The sequence below is a fragment of the Nannospalax galili genome, unplaced genomic scaffold (assembly GCF_000622305.1).
Source record: "Nannospalax galili isolate Female #2095 unplaced genomic scaffold, S.galili_v1.0 scaffold66, whole genome shotgun sequence".
Taxonomy (NCBI): Eukaryota; Metazoa; Chordata; class Mammalia; order Rodentia; family Spalacidae; genus Nannospalax; species Nannospalax galili.
The window spans coordinates 3,486,798-3,501,982 of record NW_008356058.1 but is presented as its reverse complement, the minus strand read 5'-3'; the positions used below and the strand labels follow the sequence as shown (position 1 = coordinate 3,501,982).

Sequence of the window (15,185 nt, the reverse complement as noted above, 5' to 3'; positions counted from 1 at the left end):
GTTTCTTTTCAGGGGGACATTTTTGTCAAGCTTTTTATTTAACTGTATGATTTTATTTTTTTTGTTTTGTTTTGGTCTTTTTGAGACAGTGTCTCGCTGTAACCCCAGCTGGCCTGGATCTCGCTATGTAGACCAGGCTGACCTCCCTCCAGAGTGCTGGGACTAAAGGCGTGCGCCACCACACCTGGCTTAACTGTATGATTTCTTTCCCCAGGTCTGCACAGTCTCCACAGTGGAATGTAAAATCTCTGACCAGGAACAAGGGCAACCTAAGACCCAGCAGGAGGTCCCTCCGCAAGACCCCCCTGAAGATGGCCAACTAAAAGTTGGTCCAGCGAGTGTCCAAAGATTGCTGTGGGAACTTTTGCCTTTTGCATGTAGAAGGGAAGAAGTGGATCACTTGGCCTCCACCTGGGGGATGCTCCTTATACAATACCAAAGCTCTTCCCTAGGATACCAGCACTCGCTTTGCTCCCCTTGTGTCTGCCTATAAACCTTCCCATATTTCTCTTTATGATACTTGTTCAGATTTGTAAATAGAGAAATGACATATTTAGACTTTCTTACCCTAACATTAAGTTATTTAATATTGTGACATTCTATTTGAATGTCAAACCTATTGTGGCAAGTTACAATCTGGTCATTAGGAACACACTTTTAAAAACTTCAGCTTTCTTTTATATAAATTAAGCTTCTATTGGCTTGTTTGAATTCCTTATAGGAGATATTTTCCCATAACCAATAACAAAGTTTTGACTGAAATATTTTTCTATTATTTGTAATTGCAGATTTTATTCAAAGTGTTCATCCTTTCTGTAATGAAGTAATAAAAGGTTAAGTATGAATACAGCCTAGCATTCAGTAGAACATTTCTGGTTTGGGAACAAGGCTCTATTGGTGGTCATCTTAACTAAGTACTTAAGAAGACCAAATCCTTCCTGTTAGGAAAAGGATGATCCTGTCCTTAGAGTTTGGTTCACCCGCCTCCCTGCATTTGTTCTGGGGTAGAAGCTTTGTCTCCCTAACAGTAGACATCATCATTAGAATAGTAGGTAGGACTCCTTCTTTGGAAGAAGTAGCTTCATGACCCTTTGGCAGAGTGGCACTGGTGCTGACATGACAGTGCTGAGGACTGCACTACATCAGGGACATCATTGAGTTTCTTCTGTTGGTTCTGTTACAGGAATTTCATTTGGGGGCTAGAAAGATGGTTCAGTGTTTAAGACCAAGTACTGCTCTTACAGCAGACCAGGATTTAATTCCCATCACCCAGGTTGAGCAGCTCCTAACAGACTTAACTCAAGCACCAGGGGGTCTCTTTGGGCTCCTGCACTCACTTATGCACATACCCACATAAGCATAATTTAAAATATTTTTATAAAGAAACACCAAGAATACCCAATCCAAACAAACACAATTGGGTGTTGTGGTTTGCTTGTTTTGGAGATGGGGTCTTGATATGTGATCCAAGACACTTAATTGGCCTCAAGCAATTTTCTTGCTTCAACCTTCTAAGTAACTAGGACTACAGGCATTTGCCACCATGCTTGGCTGGTGTCCCCCTGTCCCACCCTATACTAACCCAAGACTCCATGCATGCTGGAAAGCCCTGTAGTGCTTAACTACACTCCAGCCCCCCAAATTACTATATTTTTAGTGTACATGTGGTAGTTGGATTTGATGGAGTCACTGTGCTCTGCCATAAATAAACTCTGACAATTAGGGAGTAAGTCACACAGCTGTTCTTGGGTGAGCAAACTTGGCTCCAGTGCATATTTCCTTATAGTGCTAGAACTGTACCTTTTCAGAGTATGTGCCTAATAATACTTAGAATACAGGGTAAATCTAATGTAATAAAGAAAGAAATGGTTTCACTTTTAAAGCTTTTATAAATGGGGTTTAACAAACAGCAAAACTGAAGATGTATTAGTACAAGTTGTAACACCTAGGTACAACATCCATATCAAAGGTCAAAGAACAGCCTCTTTTAGGCCTCTTCAGTCTTTAGTCACATTTATATCCCACAGATGAATGAGCACTCCTTCTATCTGTGGCTTTATCCTGGGCCACTGCTTTCCAGGCTCACGTGTGGCTTTGTCAAACCTAGTTCCCATGGCACTGTGGCAGAAGGCTTTAGGCAGCGGCAATACAGCTACTCTAATGCTTTGACAGCCACAAGGAGGATAGTATATTGTTCCTCAGCAGTCAAGACTGGGTCAGCTACCCCTTTCTACCAAGAGGAAGGAGAGGAGGGGCAGTGTGATAACTGCATTCATGATGGAGGTGCAAGAGAAGACCGGTACCACTGAGCAAGCACAGAGCTGCCTGCTGCTCCTTCCAGGATCTACCACACAGCATTTCACATTACTTAAGAAAAAAGTCAGAATGTCTCAAGTATTCAATGAAAAAAAAAACAAAAACAGCTGAAGTATAAAATTAAAGATGACAAAGTGGCTAGCTGCTACATAAAACATCCTTCAGGCGCAGGATGTCACATCATGATTCTAACATGGTGACGTATTTGAGGCCAAGAACATCTGCTCTTGAAGAGCAGAGGCTTTTGAATGGTGTTTCTAATGTCCCCATCAAATGAGCAGTGTCTTGGGTAGATAAAAGATTTAAAATAAAAATTAGAAAACTGCTTTTGGCTCAGGCATTTTACTTTGCTCATCGTCAGGCTTTGTACCTCAGCCGCACCTCCAGATACTCTTCAAAGGGCTAGACTGGCTGCCACCACACAATGGTTTGTCATGAAGGAGACAGCCTGTGGTGTTGAGATGTTTTCTTCACAGCAAAGAGGAACAGCAGGATCATTTTCTTTTTTAAAATATTGTAGTTGACAAGTTTGGTTTCAAAATTGCCTTTGGCCCTGGATACTTACTGACTACACAAATAATTAAAATGAATTTTAAAAATAAATAGCCCTGACTACTTTGTTTTGTAAGCTATCCAAAACAGGAGTTCTGTCACAGGAACCAAAAGGCTGGGATGCCACATGGCTACCAGTTTTCCTGAAATTCCTACCTAGGAACCGGTGAGCATTGCACAGCCCAGAACGCTACCTCTGAAGTTAATTAGGGCACCAAGCTGAGGTCAGGGCTGTGCAGATGGAAGTGGGTATTCCATCCCACAAAAGTTAGTGACCCAAAATGACCTTGACCACATTGCCTTCCACTAACCCCAGGAGCCGGCCAACATGGTCTGTACATGTGTGTCTTTGGGAATAGCAAGCAGTTTTAGTGATCTCAGGAAGAGACTATTCAAAGCTAACCTGGAGTTCCCAAGGGTTCTTATACAAGCTAGATTGGAATCCTTTAATGGCTTCCTAAACAATGGTCTGATGTACAGACAGCATGTTTTCTTATGAAAAATGCCAAAAGTTACTGTCAATAAAGGAATGTTCCAGTCAGCATCCTTAAGGGAATTCCTTGAGTCAAAGACTTTATTCTTGTTATTTTCCAATTTAAGACTAGTAGCTTGAACCTTCTACCTTAAGTTGAAATCTTAAAAAAATAGGTTTTAAAACACTATATGACAATATATTTACAGTTTATATAGAAATTTTCAATAATCAAAATACATCTTTAGCAAAATTTAGAATGTTAAAATTTTATAAAATAAGCAAGACCAATAGAAAAGCATATTTCAGTACCATTTCAGACTTAGATTAAGACAATGGTTTTCCCTAAATCCTGACACCTCTTGGACAGGGAGGGCTCCCCTGGATAAGATCTCTCTTCCAACAAGCGATTTACCTTTCTGATTTGGGTTTTTATAAAATGCCGATCCAAACATTCTTCAGAGTGGACGTGACAATACTGGATGTTCAACAGAGCCCTGAAGAGGCAGTGATGGTAAGTCAGGGCCCATGGAGCAAAGCACTGCCTGGAACAGGCTTCATGCCATGCTCACATTGCTGCTGCTGTAGCACAGCACCTTGTCCTCTCCTGGCCAGTGTTGTCCTGGCTGCTAAAAAGCCCAAGGTAGCAGAAAGACCTTGACGATCACCTTAATCCCATGTGGGAATAAGGCCAGCACAGACTCGGGACACAACTGAACTCGTTCCACTTTTCTTGGTAGCTACTATGCCCATCTCGAAGAAGATTCTTTTATTCATGTGGCTTGTTAGAAAGTAAGAAAGCAGTAGTCAACTTTGGCCAAAACAAAAAGCTTCTGCATCTCTAGCTCTGTCCAGGTGCCCTGGGTTCACAGCCAGCCTTGACTGTAGTTTCCAACAGAGGTATTTGCATGTGCTCTCCCAGCAGCTGCCAGGTCTCAGATAACAAAGGACGATTTGTGTCTGAAGTCGCCCTGCAAAGGCAGCACAAAGAGTCAATTCTGAAGACTTGCTGGGTGGTACTGGAAAGGAAACACACTGATCAAATCAAATGTGGGCTAAACATGTCCCCCAAAGAGGAAACTAGGGGTAAAACTAATAGATAAAATCATCATTCTTAAGCAGTTAACATCCACTAGAGCTTGCGAACTGTGAATCCTGTCAGGTAAACACATTGCCATGTAGGGCCAAGGTGCTCAGGATGTGTATTAAAATTAACGCCAATGTAGGAGTATCCACTGGGTTTCCAAGCAGAAGGTAGTTTTCCTGACTAGACACACCTAGACCATGAGATTTTCTGCTCTCTTCCCTTACCTCCTCATTTGTCCTGATATAGTTAACTCCATCAGGCTTCCCTGGGTTCTTGTAACTGTGAACAGAAAAGGACAGTTCGGTGATGTGGTTACTGTATTAATGCCAGCCTCAACTTCACCTTCAGGCAAGGTGGGCTTACCTTTCTCCATCATGTTTATTGTTAATGAAGCAGCCACGTCTGTATGCACAGCAGATGCCCAATGTTATCAGGACCAAGACTACAAGGACGACCAGGACTCCCCCAATAATCCCGGCAATGTTCAGGTCATCTGCAGAAAAGGTTTGTGGGAAGAACTGATATACACTATCTGTTATTTAAAGAGACCTCCACCACCCACTTACCCCTCAGTCCTTTCATGCCTAACCTAGCCAGAAGAGGAAAGTGAGAACCTTAACATCTTTGCACCCTAGAAGATAACAAGACACTGTAATCCCTCATATCACATAGAAAAGGTGCTGGGACCTGTAGGGTTCAAATGCAGTTACACTGACAACTGTTATGAGAGACTTGGCATTGTATGAAAGACTAAACTCTTCTAGCTAAATGCCTAAGAATATTAGTAGTGGAGGATATAGTTATATGTAGTATTAAGAACCAGGATCCCTAAGGAAGAAAAGATCCTAATTTCCAGAGCCTGCCTTTGCTATAGATTACTTTGGGAAAAGAAAATTTCAGGGTTTAAGATATAAAAAACGCTAAATGGGAGGTGACCTTTCATTTCACTGTCTGTCTACCAGCCCCCTTAGAAGAAACTCTCCTGCAAATTTTTCCTCATTGCTATATACTAGAAATGCACTTGGTCAGTCTCTAATATGGAGGCTTTACTGGTTGTTTACCTTTAAGCAAATAAAAGCACATGGAAGAATGTAGGAAGCCTTACAGGAGTGAATGAGCCTAAAGGAGCTTCCAAAATTTGACAGAAGAGAAGCCCTGGAGCACCTGAACATAGACATGCCCAGCATATTGTTGGGTGCACCCTGGAGCCTGTGTGGAACAGTTCTCCCAATGATTCTAATCATCAAGCAGCATTGGAAAACACTGTTCTGGGGTTGGATGCAAAAGGGAAGAACTCGAAAAGCTCTCCAAGTAGCTCTGCACACCCTATTTACTTCTTCCTCCTCAGCACCTCCTGTCAACCAGCTCCCTAGAGAGGACATCACAGAACAGGGTAAAAATTAGGCTTTCAGTATCCTGAAAAAGTTACTCTAACTGGATAGGCTTTTTTTTTTTTTTAGTATTTTTATTTTATGTGTGTGAGTGTATTGTCTGCACGTATGTGAATGCACCCATGTCATGCAATGCCGTGGAGGTCAGAAGAGGGCTTCAGATTCCCCTAGAACTGGAGTTAAAGACGGTTCATAGCCGCCATGTGGGTTCTGGGAATCGAACCCAGGTCCTCTGTAAGAGCAGTCAGTGCTCTTAACCACTGAGCCATCTCTCCAGCCCCCTAACTGGATGGGTTTCTAGAGGTCTTATATAACTTGGTGTTTTGCTAGTTCTGTCAATTACAAAAGGTGTTTATCACATTCTGTGAAAGTTACATGCCTGGTCTTGTTTCTAACACAAAGACCCTAGGAAGTCTGTCTGGAGGATGGCTTAGACTGTGCTTTCTCATACTCCCTTCAATCTCGCCAGTGGATTTCATGAATCCTTTCATCTTCAGAAAAAGCTGATTCATGGCAGAACTTATTTCAACTAAATGCTCTATTCATTTCCCAGTCTTCAATGAGATCTTTTCAAAAAGTGACTCACAGACTTCCATCTCCTGTTCCTCGCACCTGGCTGCACCTGCGTCGTTAGAAGCAATGCAGTAGTACTGCCCAGAGTCCTCCTTGTGGACAGCACTGAAAACCTGTTTCAGAAAATGACAAGTGCTACTTTAATCACAGGGCAACTCTCTGAGGTACAGGCACCAAGGCTGCCACCTGAGGTCTGGATGAGGCCACAAAGCAGTCAGTGTCTGTCTGTGCATATGCTGAGTCACTATGGCTTCCCAGGAACATCCTTCTGCCATGTTTCCCTGACACAACTGCCTCAAAGCTTGTAGTAAAGAATCCCTTTGGGATGCAGAGTAGCAAAACTGGGCGAAGACTACTCTGAAGTCAAAGGGATTCTGACAATGATTTCTTTAAGCACTGCTCTGAGGATACAAATACCAAACATCCTATTACAAGTCACGATTACCACATACAGTTGGAGATTCACAAGCTGATGAGAAGTGGCTTACAGACAAGGCCAGCCTGTTTCCTGGTACATGACACCCTGTTTCCCCTCCCCCAGGTGACCTCCCACTACCCTGTATTATTCTGAAGCAATTCCAGACATGTTTATCTATAAATATTTCAGTATGTATCCATAGAAGATAAGAACTTGTAAAAAGCTATAATCACAATACCATTCTCTGTAAATTAATAATTGCTTAATGCCAAATATCTGCCTAGTAATCATACTTCCCTCTCACGATGATTTGTACAAATGAGTATTCAAACTAGGATTCCTGAATGCACACTCATTTGTTTTTTGTGCTCGCTCAAGTCTCTCTTAAATTTATAGGTTTCCCTTCCTCTTTTTTAACCCCTTAGCACTTGTTTATAAAAGGAGAAGAGCCACTTTTCCTGTAGAATTTCTGACATTCTGAATTTTGTCTCCTGTTTTGGACAGCAGTTTCACTGGCTCTCCTTAAGCACCCTAGTCCCAACTAAGGCTTCTCCATCCTCACCTTAAAAAGAGATCTTACCAGAGTGCCTGTCTCAGCGTTTAAGAGAAAAGAGGAATTGCGAAATCTGGGGTTGGCTCTGGAATCTGTAGGTAGTGGCACATTGTTGCGGTACCAGCTGTAGTGAGGCCGGGGATAGCCCTCGCTTTCCTGGCACTGCAGTGTCGCTGTCTTGCCTACAGGCACAGCCTTCGGTACTCTGCAGACCGGAGTTACTGGCTTCACTGCAGGCAAAATGTAGATTGGTGTTTAAAATCTCAGCACATAGCCCTATTCTTACCAAAGCCTAATGTAATAAACTAGCTCCAAAGAACAGCCCATTTTCAGACTGCCTGCTGCCTGCACCTGCCCACTCCTCAAGCTCATCCTATCCCATGTCTGATCCTATGAGGTTTCCACTTCCTCCACCTTCAGGAGTGAGCTAGGGAGGAAATTATACAAGGCAAGTCCCTATAGCTGGTACGGAGCAGAGCAGATGATCCATTTCCTATCCTCCCTACCCCAACTCTGGTAGCCTCAGCCTCATCCTCCCCTGTGTTCTCAGGAACAGAGCTCTGGAAGGGATGCTATCAGAATATGAACTGATCTCCTATTCTAGGGCTAAAGACTCATACAACTGGATGCAATGAAAATACTTGGCAATAATGGGATCCTACCTTGTACAATTAACTCAATAGTAATCTCATCAATCTCTTTGCGGTCATTTCGAGCAACAACCTCACAGCGATAGAGAGCCGAGTCTGACCGTGTCACATTCCAGATCCTCAAGGAAGTTTTCCCCAACACGTCTGTACGGCCTGCCAGGTCCCCTAGAGAAGAGAAGGCATAAGTACTGAAAAACCTCTTTAATGATGTTTGCCACTTGAAGACTTCTGGGACTGGACTTGAAGGCACAGTAAGAAAGACTACAGATGGGGTTCTATTCCTAGTCCTATGTAAAAGAAGTGAATTTTCTAAAAACAGGAACTATGACTTCTTTCTGTATGTAACCTGAGCATCAAAAATAGTAACTGGTATTTAAGTAAAGCCCGGAACTTTCTCTTCCCTTTCTCATCTCCAGGAGAGAACCCTCATTAAAAAGGAAAACAGAGTAAACATTTAAAAACTTCCACAAACAAGCCGGGCTTGGTGGCGCATGCCTTCAGTCCCAGCACTCGAGAGGCAGAGGCAGGCGGATCCCTGTGAGTTCAAGGCCAGCCTGGTCTTCATAGTGAGTTCCAGGGCTACAGAGAGACCCTGTCTCAAAAAGACCGAAAAAAAAAAAAAAAAAAAAAAACTTCCACAAACGATGCTGTGACAACTGGGTATCCACATGTAGAAGGTTCAGCCTGCCTCCATGTTCCACATTCAACAAATACCTACTTAAGAGTTAACAGTAAGAGCTGGGCATAGTGACCTAAGCCTCTAACTGCAGCACTCTGGAAGCTAAAAACAGGAGGATCTTGGGGTTGAGGTCGGCCTGGGCAACATTAACAAACTGCTGCCTCAAGAAGACAAAGCAAAAAACAAAGGCATAAGCATGTGTTCAATTGGAGTTATGTTAGATTTCATTAAAATGAAAAACGTGTGCTTTAAAGGACACAAGTAAGACAAAAAAATAATCCATAGAATGGAGAAATTATCTCCAAATCATGTATTAGAAAAAAGGACTAGGATCCAGAATATATCAATTCATAACTCATCCACAAATGCACAATCAAGTTTTAAAAATAGAAATAGGGGGGCTGGAGAGATGGCTCAGCGGTTAAGAGCACTGACTGCTCTTGCAGAGGATCTGGGTTCAATTCCCAGCACCCACATGGCAGTTACAAACTGTTCTTAACTCCAGTTCCAGGGGACTCCGAAGCTCTCTTCTGACCTCTGCGGCATTGCACGACATGGGTGCACTCACATAGATGCAGGCAATATACTCAGATACATAAAATTAAAATAATAAATAAATTTTAAAAAAAAATAGGATTTGAATAGGTATTTCTCCCAAGAAAATTTAGAGCCCCAAATATGCAAGTGATGCTTCACAGAGATACCTTTATATCCTCTAAGACTACTAAGCTCAAAGGTCAGTGTTTGTAAGCATATGGGCTTAAAAAACTTCGCTGGTGGGACTGTAAAATGGTTGAAGCCACTTTGAAAAGCAATCTGACAGTTTCTTCAGAAACTAAACATGCACCCACTACATGACTCAGCAGTTGTATACTTGGTCTTTTATCCCACAGAAATGAAAACTCAGGGTCCACACAGAAATGTGTTCAGAATACTGATGACACCTAACAACCTAGTTGTACAGCACTGATGAATGTATAAAATAATGTGGTATACTTACAATGGAGAATTACTCAGCTATAACAGGGAACAGGGTCTGATACATGCCATACATGGATGAATCTTGAAAATATTATGCTAAGTGAAGGAAGCCAGTCACAAAAGACTAATTCCTTATATGACATCTCAAGAAAATCTAGAGTGACAGAAAGTAGAAGGCTGCTAAGAGGTGAGGGAAGGGGGCTGACTGGCCATGAATATGGGGTTTCTTTCTGGCTGATGAAAAGGTTCTAGAATTTGACAATGGTGGTACTTTCACAGCGATGTGAATATGACAACAGCCACTGAATTTTCAAAATAGCGAGAGGTGTTTTTGGTATAGTCCCAATCTGAGTCATGAAGAGCCCTCCCTCCAGCCTTCACATTCTCTGTGATAAACCCTCTTCATCCTGCCCTATGTACTGCCTTTCTACTATACTTTAATATTATGGCTAAAAGCAAAATCTTTAATTTCCAAAAGGAGAAAGTTGTTTGTGTTGTTACTGTTTGTGGCATGGGCGATTAAGCCCAGGCCCTGTGCCTGCTAGCTCAGTGCTCTATTGTTATGCTATATCCACATTAGGGAAATAGGGCATCCCACTTGAAGATTTTTTTTTTAATTTTTAATTGTGTGTGTATGTGTGTGTACATGCAGGTATGTACACTCATGAATGCAAGTATATGCAGAGTCTAGAAGAGGGTATCATACCCCCTAGGGCTGGAGGTACAGGTAAGCCACCTGATGTAGGTGGTGGGATCCAAACTCGGGTCTTTTATAATAGTATGTGCTCTCAATTGCTGCGTCATCCCTCTTAGACTCCCCAAAATAAGTTGTTGGCTTTTAAAAAATTACATTATTTTAGTGTGTGTGTGTATGTGTATGTGTGTGTGTGTGTGTGTGTGTGTGTGTGTTTACACATACCACAGTGGGCAACTGCAGGTCAGAGGACAACCCATGGGAGTTAGTTCTTTCCCTCTACCGTGTGGGTTCCAGGGAACTCAGATTGTCAAGCTCAGTGGCAAGTGCCTTTAGCAGATGAGCTATCTCAATGACCCCAAAACTACATTTTTAAAAAATTTCTCACTTGGTTCCTCTGATAATCTAAATTATATGTACAATTTAGCAGGGTCAGCTTAAATACCAAAGAAACCAATATTTTTTCTAAGAATAACATTGTCCTTAATAATTTTTTCATTCATTTATTTATCTTGTGGGGTGGCAGGACATGCATACCACAGCATTTATGCAGAAGTCAGAGCACAATCTGCAGCGAGTCTGCACTCTTCATCTACCATGTGAGTTCTGGGCATCAAACTCAGGTCATATGAGCCATCTCACTAGGCCAAGAATGGCACTTTCTTTTCTTCCAAAATAAGGGGAGAGAAGGGTCCCATGGTTGCAGAAAAGCCTGGGTGTTCCGTATGGAACACATGGCTTGTGTGTGCCAGGCAGGTGCTCTACCACTGAGCTATGCCAAGAGCCCTTGGTTATTTTGTTGGGTTATTTGGGGGGGTCTTGTTTGTTTGTTTTGGATACTCTGCAGTTCAAGAGACTGAATCTAGGGTCTGGTGAGTACTAGGCAGGTGTTGCACCACTGAGCTACAGCTCTGGTCAACTTTATTTTTTTTTAAAGAGCATGAAAGTCCTGGTGATATGGAGAACTCACACCAGGAAAACTTCTCTGACCTGAACCTGCTATACTGGATGACCCTCCAATCCATGCTACCTCTCACTCTCCCTCTGTCCTTCAGCACAGTTAAGTCCTACCAATTCTCTCCTTGCACGTGCACTGCCTCAACTCAGACCACTATGAGCAACATCATTCCTCAGACTCTGTAAAGGAATTCTCATGTGCTCCTGCTCTGAGATTTGTACATTCCCAGTCTTTTCAGCAAAGCAGTCACGAGCCTTCCAAGCATGTGACCAGGTCACTTGCCACAGCACCTCTAGCGGGTACCATCTGCTGTCCTGGCTTGCCTTGCCTCATTTCTTCTCCATCTCCCTCTGTGGCTGCCTAGGCCCTAGATGCAGCTCTTCATACTGCCACACTTTCCCTCGCTTCTGTGTGTCCACACAGGGCATTCTTCCTGCCTCCGCATCTTTCTCCATTGGCACACTCACTATCTTGCCTTGCTAACTGGGCACTCTACACCCCCTGGCCAGATGCCACCTTCCTGACCTCCGTTCTCCCCTATTTTTTGCCATCTATGGCAGCCTATGCTGGTCTCAGTCCTGCCTTTAGATAATGTCCTGCTAGTCTGTTTGGCGTCCATCACCTCATAGGACATCCCTACCACTGAACACTGGACGCAGTGGTGGTGGCTCCATACTGCTATGACCATCTTTTTGGTAGACTCACATCACTCCTGTCATGGGTCACAACAAGATGACTGAGGAAACTGTTCACTGTAATTTCTCAGAAAGGTGGGCTATACATAGATTCAAGTCCTAAGTAATGACCTGGTATCTGCATTATAGGTACAAGGGGCTCAATACAGCAATACAAACTCCTTTTACCAATAACTGAAAAGAGTAAACTCAGAAAATCAACAATCCAACTACAGATGCAGGCTGGAGTTCTGGGGTAAGGTTCTGGTCATAAGCCCAAGCTGAAGCCCGCAGACAAAGGAGAGATGAGCAGCACAGAGTACTATGGGATCATACCTTGAATCTTGTTGTCAAAATACACATATGTGGTTTGGCCATCTTGGATTTTTTTCCATTCAATCCTAGGGTCATTTGTCTGTGAGTCCGTAATGATACAAGACAGTTCCACACCTAATGAGCAATGGAAGGAAACAATTCTTGGTAACTTGGAGCATATATGGGCTCTTTGTACATCAGTCCCTGTCAGCCACCTTTAATTCAAGAGAGGACTTTCATGCAGGTTGCAAGCCTAACCTCTCCAAGGCTCCAAGATGAGTTTTTTCCAGAAACACAACACAGGCATTTAAGTAAGGATTTTAGTACATGGAGCACACAGTCCCTTAAACATCTTGCATTTTTTTCATACGGCATTTGTCTGTTGTCTAAGTACAAGACCAGGCAGGATACAAATGGGAGCCGATGTAAACAAGCAGAGTGCAGTCCTGGTCTACCATGCAGAGTAGCCACCCTAAACACCCTTGGTCATTACAGCAGAGCAGGGGCTAGAGAGATGGTTCAGTGGTTAAGAGCACTTGCTGCTCTTGTAGCGAACCTGAGTTCTATTCCAAGCATCCACATCATCGGGTGGCTCCCAACCATCTGTAACCCTAGCACCAGTGGATGACGCCCTCTTTTGGCCTCTGCAGGCACCCACACACACACATACACAGAGACACACAAATATATAAGTAAACTTTTTTTTGTTTTTTAAGAATTTTTTAAAAAATAAAGGAGCAGGTGCTGAGCTGACTGCAGAACTCCCCAATGTCCACTAGAGGGGGCTCATTCCCCTCTGTGTTTCTTTGTACTTACTTTCAAATTCATGAACCACTGGGTTTCGATTGCTGGATTTGAGATTCACTGCCTCTACCAAGCAGCCTGGAGGGAAAAAGAAAAGTAAAATCAGAGACTCTACATCCCTATAACAGAAAGAAACCCTTGAGTAGAGCCCACAGCTTTCCCTTCCCTGGAGGTCTGGATGGCAGTCACAAGGCACACAGAGAATGAGAAAGTACATTCTTTAAAAATCTCTTAGAAACAAACAGCAGTTGACTGCTTTTTCCTTTCAGTATGACCTCTGGAAGGAACCAAGAGGAGAAGAATCCGAAACCCACATTCCTTCTCAGTCCCAAAGCTCTGGAGCTCTAAAGCCTTGATAAATGCTTCTTTTAAATATTTTTTTACTTTATGTGTGTGTGTACTGCTTCATCCATGTCATGCATGTCAGAGTCCCTGGAACTGGAGTTACAGGTGGGTGTTAGCCACCATGTGGGTGCTGGGAATCAAACCCAGCGCTCTTTTTTTAAAAAAAATATATTTTTTTAATTTATTATTTTTATTTTACGTGTATGAGTATTTAATTTATTATTTTTATTTTACATGTATATAACTGCGCCTGTGTCGTGCAATGCCGCAGAGGTCAGAAGAGGGCTTCAGATTCCCCTGGAACTGGAGTTAAGGACAGTTTGTAGCCACCATGTGCATGCCTGGAATCGAACCCGGGTCCTGTGCAAGAGTAGTCAGTGTTCTTAACCGCTGAGCCATCTCTCCGGCCCCTAAATCCAGTGCTCTTAACCATTGAGAACCCAGCCAAACACTTCTTTGTTCATGGTTTTGCCATTTCTTCCACAGACCCCTGTGGGTCTCTGTCATTACTCCCTCCTTTCCTCCTTTAGGCTTTGAGTCATGTAAACGCAATCTCGATGCCACAGCACAGCCCAAAAACCTAGGACCTCTCACCTTCAGGATGGCAACAGCCCTCTCTAGCTCAGTGATTAGCCAGCTGAGTCTACCTTGCTGTAGTTTCATCTAGCTTAGTACTTCTAGTCCATGAAGACATTTGCACCAGCCTTTGATGAAGTGAGAAAGAGAATACAATGATTTTTCAGGCCGCTAAGTTTGTAAAATTGATGTAATAAAGATATGCTGCCTCCATGGTCTCAACATTTTCCAACTAATCTTGGAGAAAAGATCACAATCACCTTTAAAATGCCATCCTTCCATTTCTTGCCTCTAAGATACTTGCCATCCCCCAAAGAAGGTTTTTATGTAGAAAACCTTTACTGACGGCTCTGGATATTGGCTTACTAAGCTTACTAAGCTACTACTCTGAGCTGGTAGCAGCTTCGATTGTGAAACTGGGAGTCATGAACCTAAGGCTTGAAGACAGAGTACATAGCTCCTCTAGGACACGATCTGCCCTCACTCCTCCTCCATTAGCAGGTTGCCAGTCACAACAGTCCATTGTTTCCTTTTGAGTCACACAATGATCCAACCATATGTATCCAAGCCAAGTATACACTAACTTATTTCCTTATTTCCTAAGAATTGACACTCATTTTTTAGCACAAGTCTGAAAAGTTTAACAAAAAGGAATGAAAGGCAGAAACAATATTCCCAAGCTGCTGCCACCTCTATGAAGAGTAGAACCAAAACAGCTGAAGATGATTTAGTTTTGAATAACCATGAGCAGCTACTTCTGGGAGTCGGGAGAAAATGCTGTGTTTACAGCACTACCTGTTTACCCTTCAGTCTGAAAGCTCCCAGAGGCCTGTTAAGGAATTATTATTCACCGCAAGATCCCTTCTAATGGAAGTGACCATGAACAGTTCTTCTGGTATAATCACTATGTTTAGATGACATACTAAGGGGCTAGAGAGATGGCTCAGCATTTTAAGAGCACTGGCTGCTCTTCCAGAGGACCGAGGTTTGAATCTCAGCACCCACATGGTGACTAACAACCATTGATGATTTCAGTTCCACAGGATCCAATGCCCTGAAATAATTAATAAATAAATAATAGATGATATACTAAAACTCTGACTTCAGAAACTATCACCAGGGATCTGTGTCTGACCCAAAGACCATC

At 42.8% G+C, this 15,185-nt stretch overlaps 2 protein-coding genes across 6 annotated transcripts in view; one reads left to right on the top strand and one right to left on the bottom strand.

Moving 5' to 3' along the window:
- The window catches only part of Ncapd3 (non-SMC condensin II complex subunit D3), a 111,170-nt gene extending 107,015 nt beyond the window's left edge, over positions 1 to 4,155 (top strand). For all 4 annotated transcript variants that reach the window (XM_017803488.2, XM_029556691.1, XM_008854180.3 and 1 more), the window contains one exon: positions 215 to 4,155. In XM_017803488.2, the coding sequence (XP_017658977.2) occupies positions 215 to 323 (109 nt within the window). In that variant the 3' untranslated portion in view covers positions 324 to 4,155. The remainder of the gene's footprint in view (positions 1 to 214) is intronic.
- Jam3 (junctional adhesion molecule 3) overlaps positions 3,416 to 15,185 on the bottom strand; it is an 87,975-nt gene continuing 76,205 nt past the window's right edge. For both annotated transcript variants that reach the window (XM_008854179.3, XM_029556694.1), the window contains 8 exons: positions 13,130 to 13,195; positions 12,335 to 12,448; positions 8,025 to 8,177; positions 7,390 to 7,592; positions 6,405 to 6,504; positions 4,791 to 4,920; positions 4,652 to 4,706; positions 3,416 to 4,311 (listed from right to left, as the gene is read on the bottom strand). In XM_008854179.3, coding sequence (XP_008852401.1) covers positions 4,276 to 4,311; positions 4,652 to 4,706; positions 4,791 to 4,920; positions 6,405 to 6,504; positions 7,390 to 7,592; positions 8,025 to 8,177; positions 12,335 to 12,448; positions 13,130 to 13,195 — 857 coding nt within the window. In that variant the 3' untranslated portion in view covers positions 3,416 to 4,275. The remainder of the gene's footprint in view (positions 4,312 to 4,651; positions 4,707 to 4,790; positions 4,921 to 6,404; positions 6,505 to 7,389; positions 7,593 to 8,024; positions 8,178 to 12,334; positions 12,449 to 13,129; positions 13,196 to 15,185) is intronic.